This window comes from Tachyglossus aculeatus, chromosome 14 (genome assembly GCF_015852505.1).
Source record: "Tachyglossus aculeatus isolate mTacAcu1 chromosome 14, mTacAcu1.pri, whole genome shotgun sequence".
Lineage (NCBI taxonomy): Eukaryota > Metazoa > Chordata > Mammalia > Monotremata > Tachyglossidae > Tachyglossus > Tachyglossus aculeatus.
Window position 1 is genome coordinate 50,161,307 of NC_052079.1, and position 16,013 is coordinate 50,177,319.

General features: G+C 41.6%; 1 protein-coding gene across 2 annotated transcripts in view; it reads right to left on the bottom strand.

The window, feature by feature from the left end:
- Nucleotides 1–10,533: 10,533 nt before the first annotated feature.
- FAM227A (family with sequence similarity 227 member A) overlaps nt 10,534–16,013 on the bottom strand; it is a 32,334-nt gene continuing 26,854 nt past the window's right edge. For both annotated transcript variants that reach the window (XM_038756645.1, XM_038756644.1), the window contains 3 exons: nt 13,608–13,760; nt 11,706–11,851; nt 10,534–10,838 (listed from right to left, as the gene is read on the bottom strand). In XM_038756645.1, coding sequence (XP_038612573.1) covers nt 11,740–11,851; nt 13,608–13,760 — 265 coding nt within the window. In that variant the 3' untranslated portion in view covers nt 10,534–10,838; nt 11,706–11,739. The remainder of the gene's footprint in view (nt 10,839–11,705; nt 11,852–13,607; nt 13,761–16,013) is intronic.

Sequence of the window (16,013 nt, forward strand, 5' to 3'; positions counted from 1 at the left end):
AAGGTTGGATATTTTGATCCCAAGCTTCCCTGAATTTATCCTGTCCCAACTAAGGTCTCCCAGAGCCAGAAGGAGTTGAATGTCCATAGTGGAAATGAGAATTTTTTTTTTTTCCAAATGGTATTTGTTAAGCATTATTATGTGCCAGGCACTGTACTAAGTACTAGAGTAATTACAAGGTTGGACACAGTCCATGTTCCAACTGGGGCTCGCAGTTGTAATTCCAATTTTACAGATGAGGTAACTGAAACACAGAGACGTTAAGTGATTTTTCCAAGATCACTCAGCAGACAAGTGGTAGAGTCAGGATTGGAACCCAGGTCCTCTGACTCCCAGCCCGTTGCTCTTTCAATTAGGCCACACTGCTTCTCACAGCTATCCTCCTCCTAAGCACCGACATTTTTGGATAGGTTTTTTCCTTTTTTCTCCTCTCGCAATTCACTTTTCAGCCTCCTATAAAGTCTATGTATCTCTTCCTCCATACTCTGAAGCTGCTCCTTCATGGCAGAGGTTACAATAAGCAGAGGTTACGATAATCATTGCTTTGCTAAATAGCCAGCACATTCTAATTTATTGCATTTTATAGTATTTGCACTATGAGGCTTTTGTTTTGGAAAGTAAGTAAATGTGGGTGTGCAATAAAAGTGCTGATAGCAACAGCATTATTACTGTAATTGCTAAATAATTCAATAACTATAAAGAGAATCATAAAGTTCTTATGTCAATTCAGTGCACTGTGTCACTCATGAGCCATTTCAAAATCATGGCTGCCTTCTGATAACAAAAAAGAACGGGGAAATAAAAAAGGAAAAGCTGTAAATAATATGTTCCATGCACACATACAGAACTTATGGGAAATAGCATACATATTTTTTTCCTGTAAGATTACTCCTACACTTTAAAATCTGACCTTAAAATTCCCTTACTGATTTAGAGACTGAATAAGCCCTACAGGGGATCTCTCTTTTATCTTTTTTGAAAGCTAAGAAGCATTTCAATTTTGAGAGCAAATACTTCAACACAACTTCAGGGTTTCTGGGGGAATTTCAACTTTATTTGGACTTTTTGTGACGGCCAAGCTGTGATGTGGTAAAAACCGCCCCCCAACCCCAGCTTGGCAATTTCAAATCTGATGCCCTATAATAAGAGGTAGTGATGTTCATGCCCTAGGAGACTTTCCCAAGCACTTGGATGATTGCTGTGGGACCTTGGGCAAGTCACTTTACTTCTCTGTGCCTCGGTAACCTCATCTGTAAAATGAGGATTGAGAGTGTGAGCCCCACATGGGACATGGACTGTGTCCAACCCGATTTGCTCGTAACCATCCCAGAGTTCAGTACAGTGCCTGGTACATAGTAAGCACTTAACAAATACCATCATTATTATTATTGTTACTATCCCCAGGCAGAAATATAGTATTGTACTACTCTATTTTAATAAAATCTGTAGTGACCCTTCTTTCTGTCGACTGCAGGGCCTGAAAACATTTTCATGTGTGAATTCATGTTATATTGTACTCTCCCAATCACTTAGTACAGTGTTTTACACATAGTAAATCCTCAATAAAAAATAAGCCCTCAATTAGAGAAGCTGCGTGGTTTAGTGGAAAGAGAATGGGCTTGGGAGTCAGAGGTTGTGGGTTCTAATCCCTGCTCTGCCACGTCTGCTGTGTGACCTGGGGCAAGCTGCTTAAAATCTCTGTGCCTCAGTTACCTCATCGGTAAAATGAGGTTCTAATCCCAATGGTTGTAATGAGGGTCTAATCCCAATCCCAAAATAGGTTCTAATCCCAGCTTCGCCACTTGTCTGCTGTGTGACCTTGGGCAAGCCGCTCCATTCATTCAATCATATTTATTGAGCGCTTACTGTGTGCAGAGCACTGTACTAAGCGCTTGGGAAGTTCAAGTTGGCAACATATAGGGACGGTCCCTACCCAACAACGGGTTTACAGTCTCTGTACCTCAGTTACCTCATCGGTAAAATGGGGTTGAAGGCTGTGAGCCCCACGTGGGACAACCTGATTTTGTTGTCTGTCTCCCCCTTCTAGACTGTGAGCCCGTTGTAGGGTAGGGACCGTCTCTATCTGTTGCCAACTTGTACTTTCCAAGCGCTTAGTGCAGTGCTCTGCACGCAGTAAGCACTCAATAAATATGATTGAATGAATGAATGAATGAAAGTGGGCCTCCCGTGGGACAACCTGATGATGATGGCATTTGTTAAGCGCTTACTATGTGCAAAGCACTGTTCTAAGCGCTGGGAAGGTTACAAGGTGATCGGGTTGTCCCTCGGGGGGATCACAGTCGTAATCCCCATTTTACAGATGAGGTAACTGAGGCTCAGAGAAGTGAAGTGGCTTGCCCAAGGTCACAAAGCAGACATGAGGCGGAGCTGGCATTCGAACCCATGACCTCTGACTCCAAAGCCCGGGCTCTTTCCACCGAGCCACGCTGCTTCTCTAGCCTGATCACCTTGTGACCTCCCCAGCGCTTAGAACAGTGCTTTGCACAGAGTAAGCGCTTAGTAAATGCTATTATCATTATTATCACCCTGTATCTTCCCCAGTGCTTAGAACATAGTAAGCGCTTAACAAATGCCATTATTATGATTATTACCCCAGCACTTGGAACAGTGTTTGGCACACAGTAAGTGCTTAACAAATACTCTAAGTATCGTTTATATTTATATCATTATGTAGATTATTTAGCTTTTTATAATAATAAATAACTAAATGAACTAAATGAAATCCTTCCTGAGGTGACTCTTTGCTCCCTCTCGGAGAGTCATCATCATCATCATCATCAATCGTCTTTATTGAGCGCTTCCTATGTGCAGAGCACTGTACTAAGCGCTTGGGAAGTACAAATTGGCAACATACAGAGACAGTCCCTACCCAACAGTGGGCTCACAGTCTAAAAAGAAGAAGAGAGAAGGGAGGAAGAAGGGAGAAAAGGATTAATCTTGCTGGGAGGGCCCGACATCCTCCAGTTAAGGAGAGACTTCAGGCTTCCTTCCAGGGGGATGGGAATCTGAAGGCTCCCACGATCAAAAGGGAAAGAAGGGAGTCCTTCCCGCTCCCCGGGCCCCTGTTTCTCCTCAGAAATGTGTCGTCGTCGGGCCCTGAGGGTGGACGGGCCCTGCTTTCCCCCTCCTCTCACCGTCCCGTCCTTCCCCCCTCAGCCCCCGCGGGCCGCCACGTCACCCGCTCGCCCGGGCTGCGGCTTCCCGCCCTCGGCCTCGACCAATCACCGCGCTCCCCGCCTCACGCCTCCAGCCAATCACAGGGGCGCCAGCGGCCGCCGGCGCGAGGCGGGAATTGGCGGGAAGAGGCCTCCCAGTGCCGCTGAGGCGATCTCCCCCCCAACCCGCCAGCACCATCCTCCATTTCACGCCACTTTCCACATACATTCATTCACTCCATCGTATTTCTTCATTCAATCATTCCATCGTATTTTCTTATTCATTCAATCATATTTAGTCATTCCATCGTATTCATTCATCCATTCAATCATTATTCCATAATAATAACGGTATTTGCTAAGCACTTACTATGTGCAAAGCACTGTTCTAAGCGCTCATTCATGCAATCTTATTTATTCATTCATTCCATCGTATGTATTCATCCATTCAATCATTCCAAGGTATTTATTTATTTATTCATTCATTCATTCATTCATTCAATCATCATCAATCGTATTTATTGAGTGCTTACTGTGTGCAGAGCACACAGTATTTACTCATTCATTCAATAATCATGTTGGTATTATTCATTCATTCAATCATATTTATTCATTCATTCCATCGCATTTATTCATCCATCCAAACATTCCAAGGTATTCATTCATTCATTCAATCATATTCATTCATTCAATCATTCAATCGTATTTACTCATTCATTCAATAATAATAATAATGTTGGTATTATTCATTCGTTCAATCATATTTATTCATTCATTCCATCGATTTATTCATCCATTCAATGTTTCCAAGGTATTTATTTATTCATTCAATCATATTTATTCATTCATTCCATTGTATTTAGTCATCCATTCAATCATTCAATCGTATTTATTCATTCATGCAACCATTCAATCGTATTTACTCATTCATTCAATAATAATAATAATAATGTTGGTATTATTCATTCATTCAATCATATTTATTCATTCATTCCATTGTATTTATTCATCCATTCAATCATTCCAAGGTATTTATTCATTCATTCAATCATTCAATTGTATTTATTCATTCATTGAATCATTCAATCATATTTACTCATTCATTCAATAATAATAATAATGTTGGAATTATTCATTCATTCAATTATATTTATTCATTCATTCCATTGTATTTATTCAACCATTCAATCATTCCAAGGTATTTATTCATTCATTCAATCATTCAATTGTATTTATTCATTCATTGAATCATTCAATCATATTTACTCATTCATTCAATAATAATAATAATAATGTTGGAATTATTCATTCATTCAATTATATTTATTCATTCATTCCATTGTATTTATTCAATCATTCAATCATTTCAAGGTATTTATTCATTCATTCATTCCATCGTATTTATTCATCCATTCAATCATTCCAAGGTATTTATTCATTCATTCAATCATTCAATCGTATTTATTCATTCATTCAATCATTCAATCGTATTTACTCATTCATAATAATAATAATAATAATGTTGGTATTTGTTAAGTGCTTACTACGTGCAAAGCACTGTTCTAAGTGCTGGGGAGGTTACAAGGTGATCAGGCTGCCTCACGGGGGGCTCACAGTTTTAATCCCCATTTTACAGATGAGGTAACTGAGGCACAGAGAAGTTAAGTGACTTGCCCAAAGTCACACAGCTGACAGTTGGCGGAGCTGGGATTTGAACCCATGACTTCTGACTCCAAAGCCCGTGCTCTTTCCACTGAGCCACGCTCGCATTTATTCATTCATTCATTCAATAATAATAATAATGATGATGATGGCATTTATTAAGCGCTTACTATGTGCCAAGCACTGTTCTAAGCACTGGAGGTTGGACACAGTCCCTGTCTCACATAGGGCTCACAGTCTTAATCCCCATTTTACATATGAGGTAACTGAGGTACAGAGAAGTTAAGTGACTTGCCCAAAGTCGCACAGCTGACAATTGGCAGAACCAGGATTTGAACCCATGACCTCTGACTCCAAAGCCTGAGCTCTTTCCACTGAGCCACACTGCTTCTCCTATAATAATGTTGGTATTTGTTAAGCGCTTACTATGTGCCAAGCACTGTTCTAAGTGCTGGGGGAGATACAAGGTCATCAGGTTGTCCCACGTGGGGCTCACAGTCTTCATCCCCATGTTACAGATGAGGTCACTGAGGCACAGAGAAGTTAAGTGACTTGCCCAAAGTCACACAGCTGACAAGTGGCAGTGCTGGGATTAGAACCTACAACCTCTGACTCGCAAGCCCATGCTCTTTCCATTAAGCCAGGCTGCTTCCCAATAATTCAGTTGTATTTATTGAGCTCTTACTGTGTGCTGAGCACTGGACTAAGCGCTTGGAGAGTACAATTCAGCAACAGAGACAATCCCTGCCCAACAACAGGCTCACAGTCTAGAAGGGGGGAAACAGGGACATCCACATTTTGGGAATTCTTCCCCTTTCTCCCCTCAACCTCAACCTCCCCCGATTTCACAGATCTGAAATGCCCTCGAAAGCAGCAGGATGGATAATAATAATTGTGTGGTATTTGTTAAGGATTTACCATGTGCCAGGCACTGTATGAAGCGTTGGGGTGGACACAAGCGAATCAGGTTGGATGCAGTCCCTGTCTTATGTGGGGCTCACAGTGGTAGTCCCCATTTTCCAGATGAGATAACTGAGGCCCAGAGAAGTGAAGTGACTTATCCAAGGTCACACAGCAGACAAGTGGCAGAGTTGGGATTAGAACCCATGACCTTCTGACTCCCAGCCCGTGCTCTGCAGTGTGGCTCAGTGGAAAGAGCCTGGGCTTTGGATTCAGAGGTCATGGGTTAGAATCCTGGCTCCGCCACATGTCTACTGTGTGACCTTGGGCAAGTCACTTAACTTCTCCGAGCCTCAGTTCTCTCAACTGTAAAATGGGAATTAAGACTGTGAGCCCCACATGGGACAACCTGATCACCTTGTATCCCCCCCAGCACTTAGAACAGTGTTTTCCCCCTTCTAGACTGTGAGCCCACTGTTGGGTAGGGACTGTCTCTATATGTTGCCAACTTGTACTTTCCAAGCGCTTAGTACAGTGCTCTGCACACAGTAAGTGCTCAATAAATATGATTGAATGAATGAATGAATGAACTACACCATGCTGCTTCTTTCTTTCATAAAAATGAAAATAATTGTGGTATTTGTTAAACACACTGTGCCAAGCATCATACTAACTGCTGGGGTAGATGCAAGATGGGAAGCAGCATGGCTTAGTGGATACACCACGGGCCTGGGAATCAGAAGATTGTGAAATTCTAATCCTGGCTCTGCCACTTGTGTGCTGTGTGGCCTTGGGCAAGTCACTTCACTTCTCTGTGCCTCAGTTTCCTCATCTGTAAAATGGGGGATTAAGACTGTGAGCCCCATGTGGGACAAGGGACTGGGTCCAACCCGATTTACCTGTAACCACCCCAACGATTAGTACAGTGCCTGGCACACAGTAAGCACTTAACAAATACCGGAATCATTAAGATCATCAGATGGGTCACAGTCCCTGTACCATCATCATCATCATCAATCGTATTTATTGAGCGCTTACTATGTGCAGAGCACTGTACCAAGCGCTTGGGAAGTACAAATTGGCAACATAATTGCCAATTATGGTACCAACTGGTACCACACAGGGCTACAGTATAAGAGGGAGGGAGAACAGGTATTTAATCTCCATTTTACTGATGAGGAAACCGAGGTATCGAGGGCCTTGCTTTCGCTGCCAGCAAGAGATAGAGGATGCAGTGCTTCTGGTATTTCTATCACATGTGCAGGGCCATCTCCAGCCCTCAAAATGTGAGAATGTGCCCTAGGCTATCGTGGAGTAGCATGAGGAATTTTGAAGAAGAGCATCTGTCGAGGTGGAGGCTGGTTGCTCACTCAGATAAACAATTCTCAGGGCGGGAGACGGGTCCATGGCGACCCTGCCTTTAAAGGTGCATGAGTAATTTTGCTGCAAATTGTCGCTGAAAATCCCATAATAGCATATTTGATTTGGTGGAGGATTCTGTTCACGTGGATAGCTCCAAAGGCCAATAAATGGTTTCCAACACTGTTCCAATTCTGTTGTTTTCTAGAAACACGGCATGACTTGTTAAATGGAAGAGAAAGTTTAGTATCTCCCATGAAGGGAGCTTTGTACTCTGATTCCTCATTTTACCCAGAGCTGGGAGGGGATTCATTCATTCATTCATTCAATTGTATTTATTGAGCGCTTACTGTGTGCAGAGCACTGTACTAAGCACTTGGGAAGTACAAGTTGGCAACATATGGATGATTGGCTCTCTGTAGGTGAGATCCCTCTTGAAATACTTAAGTTTGATTCTGAGGGTTTTATTATGATGATGTCAACAATGTTTGAGAAGACAACTAGAAGGGCAGCGAAAATGACTGAGGAAAATTCAGTATAGCATATGTAGTTTGGTGCAGTGACAGCTGGGAAAGATGACAACTGTTCATAATATTTGAAGGGTGTATGTAAACCCTTCAAGGAAAGAAAGGAACAGCTTCAGATGGTGGGGGAGGATAAAACCTAGCTTCACAGAGGCAAAAACAAATTGGTATGAGGAATCCATTTGTGATTGTATTAAACACAAATTGAAATGGGCTCAAAATAACCAAGGAAAATGATACAAGCCCTTGACTCATCCAAAACGGTTTGAAAATGAGTATCTTGTATCAGGCCTCAAAAGTAAAAAGCAAATTGGGGTAATTGAGAGAGGAATGACCCATCCTACTGTTACTAAAACACTTTCTTCTTACCTTCCTTACAGACCTACTGGAAGGACAAGGAAGGTTCTTGAATGATTCCAGGGCCATGGAGAGGAAGAGGTGAAGTCTCAGTAACCAGATGTCAAAACACTCTCCCAGGTAAATATGTGGCAGGTTTTATCATTGATGGACGCTTCTAAGTAGTCTTCAAAGATGTTGTCACAGAGCAGTTTTATAGAGCCAGTGAGTGCAACAGTCAATGACTGAACTTAAAAACATATTGAGGACATCTAATGGATCCTGCCAATGGTTAACACTTCCTTCTTTTGGTTCTCTTTCTCATTTAGCTAGAACTGTCTAGAGCTAGAAGAGCAGCAAAGCGTGGGAGTCAGAAGGACATGTCTGCTTGTGACCTTAGGCAAGTCACTAACTTCTCTGTGCCTCAATTACCTCATCTGTAAATTGGGGGCTAAAACCATGAGCCCCATGTGGAACATGGACTGTGTCCAACCTGATTAGAATCTACCCCAGAATTTAGTACAGTGCCTGGCACATAATAAATGCTTAGCAATTGCCATAAAAAACAACTGTCTCTCTTTTAGAAATTATTTGGTGCTAGATGTAATTGGTAAAGTGGAAAGGTTGAAGAGAGGAACACTTCTAGACTGTGAGCCTTTTGTTAGGTAGGGACCGTCTCTATAATGTTGCCGACTTGTACTTCCCAAGTACTTAGTACAGTGCTCTGCACACAGTAAGCATTCAATAAAAACGATTGAATGAATGAATGAACAAGAGGGATAGCACCTGAGGAGATACACCCTGCTGCTCATCCATTCAGCACCAACAAAGTCAGATTGTGAATGTCACAGTAGGAGCCACTGGTGCCAACTTGGGACAGAATTTGCCATTTGGCTCACTTGTGTCCCCATTCTCCTGGTGAGGTACAACCCTGGAATCAAAGAATCATAGAGCTACCATGATAGCCAGAGGTCATTTGATCCATTCCCATTTCCAGATATTTGCTTACACTAAAATATTCAGGAGATCCTATATCCTTCTGGCTAATGCTTTTCCCTTGCCTCCAAATTTCAGGGACTCTTGGTTCCTAATGTCTAATCTAATCCTTTTTACTGCAGTTTAAAATGTTCCCTCAAATCCTGTTCTCAGGAGAAATGGAGAACTTCTAAACCCCCTCATCTATACACTATCCCTTCATACATTTGAAGAATTGCTCACACCTTATCTTTTTTCTCTAGTGTAAAAATCCCTATTTCCTTTAACTTTTTCCTCACTGGCCTACTTGCTTATTGTCTCTTTGTGGAAACTGAAAAATGAACAGGTTGAGAAGCAAATGTTTACAAACGACACATGGGTGGGTTTAGGTTTTTGTGTGTGTCCTTCTGGCTCTTTGCCAATTCAAAGTCACCTCTTCTTACAGCATTCCCATTTCTCTGTGTTGCTGTGTCCTCTAGTTTAGTGTCAAGAAGCAGAGAAACAGAAGTATGTCTGGTGAAACAAATATTCTCTCTTCCCCGACTCCAGTTCCAACACCCAGGTTCTAGGCATTGGCTATTTTCCACTGAGAAAAACCATGTGATCAGGGCACATCCATCATCAAGTAGTAATAATAATAATGATGGCATTTATTAAGCGCTTACTATATGCAAAGCACTGTTCTAAGCGCTGTTTTCTGTGAATGGAAAGGAATCAGAAAAAGTGCACTGTTGGGGTTTCATGGACAAAGTATGCAAGCGTGCAAGAGATTCTTTTTCAAAGACACACTCCTGGACACAACGTCTCCGTCGGGAGTGTCATATTTAAACTAAATAATTACATGTTGAAGCTGAAGGACAGACAACTCTACTAGTAACTGTCAGGGAATTCAGTAACTTCCATTTCAGAAGAAGGATCTCTCTTATTTCAGGAGCATACCATCGTAACACAGGGTTGATGTACTGTAGGAGAAATGACATTTATTAAGCACTTAAATTATCTGAAGCACTGTACTAAGTACTTGGGACAGATACAACAGTATAGTGATTCAGAGGCCCTGGTTCTCAGGAAGCTCACAGTCTAAAGGACAGACTGAAAGAAAAAGAATAATGGCAAATTCGGCAAAACCACAACAGTTCACCAAAAACAGAAAGGCAGAGAAGGAGTATACTTAGACATACATAGGTAATCCTGCATTGAAATAGCAATGGAGACACAGGATTAGAATGTGGTTAACTGACGTGGGGTCCCTTAGAACAGTGTTTGGCACATAATAAGCGCTTAACAAATACCATAATTATTATTACTGGAATTACATTTCAGGGGACTTTGCTAGGAAAAAAGGTTTTGTACTGTGTTTATCCTAGCGCTTAGTACAGTACTTGGGACATAATTAGCACTTAACAAGGACTGCAATTATTATTGTCGGCACTGGTATTATTATCATTATTTGGGGTGTTTTTTCAATGGTAGTAAAAAGACATTGTCAGAAGAGAAACCCAAATTCTTACTATGGGAAAATAATTCAAGTACCAAATTGCACAATTTTCAATCTGGAACTTTAATTCCTTCCATAGTAAAGATTAAAATCAGATGATCCATGATTTCAAAAGATTCGTATTCATTCTTCAGAAGGCAGAGAAACAAGGAGGAAATAAGTAAAGTAAGAACTAGGACAATAAGGAAAAGTACCCATAGAACATGATAGTGGCGTTAACACCGTTAATCAGTGAATTGGCAGACGGTTGAAGATGAGTGATTTGCTGAAATTAGGTCCAAGATGACGGACATTACATGATTCTCTATTTAAGTGGAACACAGGTTGAACGGGTGGCACAGGAACCAGGGAGGTCTCATTCCAAACTGAGGTCTTTTCACTACTTGGCTTTTTGTTTTCCATCAAAAGCTGAAAAGAAATAAGAGATGATATTTTCTGAAACTGTAATGACATTCCATTAATCTGGAATTCAGTCCATTCCGCCCAGTGGAATTTGAAGCTTTTGGCAGGATCATACTCGCCATAGGTCTTCAAGAAATTTCCATTGTTTTAATGGTATTAGTTAAGCATTTACTATGCATCAAGTACTGTTCTAAGCGCTGGGTTAGATACATGTTAATTGGGTCAGATATTATTCCTGTCCCACATTCATTCATTCAATCGTATTTATTGAGTGCTTACTGTGTGCAGAGCACTGTACTAAGCGCTTGGGAAGTACAAGTTGGCAACATATAGAGACGGTCCCTACCCAACAACGGGCTCACAGTCTAGAAGGGGGGGGACAGACAACAAAACAAAACATGTGGACAGGTGTCAAGTCATCAGAATAAATAGAAGTAAAGCTAGATGCACATCATTAACAAAATAAATAGAATAGTAAATATGTACAAGTAAAATAGAGCAATATGGGGAGCATAGTCTAAGTTGGAGGGAGAGCAGGTATTGATCGTCTATTTTTAGAGTTGAGAAAACCGAGGCACAGAGAAGTTAGGTGACTTGCCCAAGGCAAGCAAATGGCAGAAGCAGGATTAGAACCCAGATCCTCTGCCTCTCTGGCCTGCATTTTTTCCACTAGGCCATGCTGCTTCTCAATTTGGCAATAAAAATCAGGGTGAGCCCTTACCATGAGAAACCCAACTTCCGTGTTTGCTTAATATTAAGAGCCTGGCAAGGGTGATCATTGGGAGACACTTTCCAGTGAGCTGCACATGTTAGCTAATTCTTAATTATATAATATTGGGGAGATCTGCATATTATCAATCTCTTTGGTCAAACCTGAACGGAGACATTTCTGGACTCCTGCCTTCTCTCAGCTGCAAGGGGATTCGGCATGATTTTCTTCAGAGGCATCTGGAGGTGGGGGTAGAAACTGATTCAGCTTTTTTGCTTCTCTTTCCTTCCACTGGATTTGCTTCTCCTTCCTGGAAGAATCGGAAAAGAGAGATGTGGTCTGTTGAAAAGCCTCCTAAATTTTGAGAGGAAACAATTCATTCATCACTTTTAGACTGTGAGCCCACTGTTGGGTAGGTACTGTCTCTATATGTTGCCAACTTGTACTTCCCAAGCGCTTAGTACAGTGCTGTGCACACAGTAAGCGCTCAGTAAATACAATTGATGATGATGATGATTAACCAAGATGCTTTTTCAAGCAGATGCAGGGCTGACCAACTCTAGGCAAAATGGATGCTTTCTTCGGGTTCATCGCCAGCAGAGATTCACCAGACCCTTCAGAGACTTCACCAGTCAGCAGCACTCCCACACCACTCTGAGCCTCTGCTATGCCACAGAAATGTCTAAAAGAAACTGAAAGTTTGGGGAAAAGGGGAGTTCCATATGGGAAACGGACTGTATCCAAACTGATTATCTTTTATAATAATTATAATAATCATAGTACTTGTTAAGCGCTTACTATGTGCCAAGCATTGTTCTAAGTGCTGTGATAGTTAAATGTTAATCAGGTTGGACACAGTCCCTGTCCCACGTGGGACTCACATTCTTAATGCCCATTTTCCAGATGAGGTAACAGGCCCAGAGAAGTTAAGTGACTTGCCCAAAGTCACACAGCAGACAAGTGGCAGAATTGGGATTAGAACACAGGTTCTTCTGACTCCCAGCTTCATGGTCTAAATCACTTAGCCACGCTGCTTCTACCCCAGTGTTTAATAGAGTGCTTGGCACATAGTAATCGCTTAACAATTACCACAGTAGTATTATTATGTAGGGAGAAGAAGGGCTTGGGGCTGTAGACGCAAGTGTACACTGCTCGACTGCTATAAGGACCCCCTTCCCTAAATGGGCCACCATAGATGGGCAAGTACAGGGGAATATAAAGCCACCACTTAAAGCCATTAAGTCTTAGTTGGGTAAGCCACTTTGAATCTTACAAGCCTAACCCTGGCATGTACTAAGTGAATCGGTCCCAAGTTTGGCAAAAGTATCTAACTACCTATCTTGCAATGATTCCAAAATGTTTTTAAGTGCCTTTATTCATCTAGAATCTGTGGTCTTCCTCCTCCTTCCACTGTTTGTAATCATTTCTTTTCTGTCTGTCTCCCCTATTAAACTGCAAATTCCTTGAGGGTAGAGACTATGCCTTTTATGTCTATCGCACTGTTGTAAAGGGTTAGTACAGTAAAAGCTCAATAAATACTGTTTATTTACCATGCGGAGGATAGTGGAAAATAGGTTTCAGATATTTCTGAAGCTGACTTTTAAAGCTGTTTCTGTATCTGAAAGGTCCTATTTTCCCAATTCTTGCCAAAACCCTACCATCACAAAAGAATAACAATAATAATAATAAAGATAATTATGCTATTGGTTAAAGGCTTACTATGTGCCAAGCACTGAATCAGGTCAGACCATATTCCTGTCCCACAAGGGACTCATGTGCTAAGGTTGCGGGAGAGAACAGGTATTTAATCCCCATTTTACAGTTGAGGAAGCAGAGGGACAGGGAAGTGAAGTGACTTGCCTGAGGTCACACAGCAGGCAAGTGGCAGAGCCAGGATCAGATCCCAGGTCCTCTGACTCCGAGGCCTGTACTGTTTTCACTAGGTGACATTGCTTTGAAACCAACTATAAATCCTTCACTCCAAAATTACTCCAATTGTCAGATACGATTCCGATTGCCAAGGATACTCTGCCATTAAACCACCCACACAGTGATCCCTTGAATACCTGAGGAATTCCTGCTTTCGTTTCTGCTGGCTTATCTCAAAAGCTCTCATTTCTCTCCAGTGATCCTGATATGCAGCTTTAACATCCTGGTCTAGCTGTTTTAGGTTCCGCAAAGCCTGACGAATCACATCTGCATAAGTTGGGGAGGACTCGGTGGATTTAAATGTTAAAGAAAATTCAAAATTGTCTGGGTACATCATACCTTTTGCCTTAGCGAGACAAAAAGGTAGGAAATTAATAGAGTTTAGCAGGGCAGAGCGGAGGCTTTGTAGAAGTGGAGAGGAGGAGGAGGGAATGCAGGCCTGAGATAATAGGGAATTGTTTACAGTTTCTACTGTGAGACTCTGGGAGATGTAAAATATCTTGCATATGCGTAAAAAATTTCTACCATTAATATTTAAGTAGAAAACAGGTTTTAAGCATATCTTCTACCTTTTTTATTAATCTAATTTGGAAAAGGTGGATTTCTCTTTCTTGGTCTGCTTCTCTATTCCTCTTTTTTTTTTAAATGATATTTATTAAACGCTTTCTATGTGTCAAGCACTGTTCTAAGAGCTGGGGTAGATACAAGTTGATTGGGCTGGATATAGCCCGTATCCCACGTGGTGGTCACAGTCTGAGTAGGAGGGAGAACAGCCATCTAACTCCTTTTATCTGTTGAGGAAACTGAGGAACAGAGAAGGTAAGTGACTTGCCCAAGGTCACACAGCAGGAAAGTGGCAGAACTGGGATTAAAACCCAGATCCTCTGGGTCCCAGGCCATGCTGCTTCCCTTAATTGTCTCTTATTTTTTTCTACTGAAAGAAATGTTTTTACTGTCAGTCCCTGGAATACTCCATCATAAATTTCCAGTCTGTCCCCCAGTGATTAAATAATTTTGGGGAAAGGCCATATTTCATACTCCCCTATTGACTGTCATCCCATGGCCGTATTTCCTGCTCATATCCCAGATCTGTTTTTAAAATGGTATTTTTTAAGTACGTACTAGGTGGCAGGCTGTAAGTGCTGGGGTAGATAGAAGATAATCAGGTTGGACACAGTCCCTGTCCCGCACAGTCTTAATCCCCACTTTACAGATGAGGTAACTGAGGCAAGGAGAAGTTAAGTGACTTGCCCAAGGTGACACAGCAGACAAGTGGCAGACCTAGGATTAGAACCCAAGTCCTCTGTCTCTCAGGCTCATGCTCTTTCTCTAGGGCACCCTGCTTCTGTCTAAATAAGAGCCAATATATGAGCAAGTGTTCCACTGAGGAGCAAAGCCAGATACAAATATACTTATTTCACCCTTGCACTTTGATTTGCTCCCTTTATTCACCCCCCTCCCTCAGCCTCGTAGCACTTATGTACATACCCATAATTTATTTATTTATATTAATGTCCGTCTCCCCCTCCAGACTGTAAGCTCACTGTGGGCAGGGAACGTGTCTCCCAACTCTGCTATATTATAATCTCCCAAATTCTAAGTACAGTGCTCTGCACAAGGTAAGTGCTCAAATATGATTGATTCATTGATTGATTATTTGGGTGCAAAGTGATCATGCCTTATTCCTCTCATTCTGTAGAACCACTCCTAAACATTGACACCATGAGCTAATAAGCAAGCACTAACATACCTGCACTTTTCCCCTTGAACTCAGTCTCAAGACTCAATATAACAACTCCCCAAAGTTGATTTTCTCGCAGCTTCACATCACTATCTCAGCACTAGTTCTGAAATCATACTGTTCCAACCAATCCTTCTCTCTCGTTCTCCACAATCTTGCATGGCCTCCTGCCTCCGGTTCATTTTTATCTGGATATCCCATCAGCACTTCGAGGTCAGTATGTTAAAAAACCGAACTTTTCATCTTCTCTCCTAACCCCACCTCTTCCACCTCACTTTCCCATCACAGTTAATGCCAATCAATCATATTTATTAAGTGCTTACTGTCATTCATTCAATCATATTTATTCAATCGTAATTATTGAGTGCTTACTGTGTTCGGCGCACTGTATAAAGCACTTGGGAGAGGACAATATAACAATAAGCAGACACATCCTGAGCTGAGCACTGTACTAAGTGCTCGAAAGAGTACAGAATAACAATATAACAGAGTTCAAAGACATGTTCCCTTCCCATAACGAGCATACAGTCTTAGAGGGGGAGACAGACATTAATACAAATAACTAAATTACAGATATGAACATAAATGTTGTGGGTTTGTGGGAGGGATGAATAAAGGGAGCAAATCCAAATGCAAGGGTGATTCAGAAGAGAGTGCAAAAAGAGGAAATAAGGTCAGTATTATTATTCCCACTTTACAGATAGAAAAAAATCAGATAACCAGGCAGTGACAGTTCTAGAACTGGAACACAAAGGTCCCTGTTCCCCAAGCCCATAATAACCAAAACCGCTTCAGCTGTTCC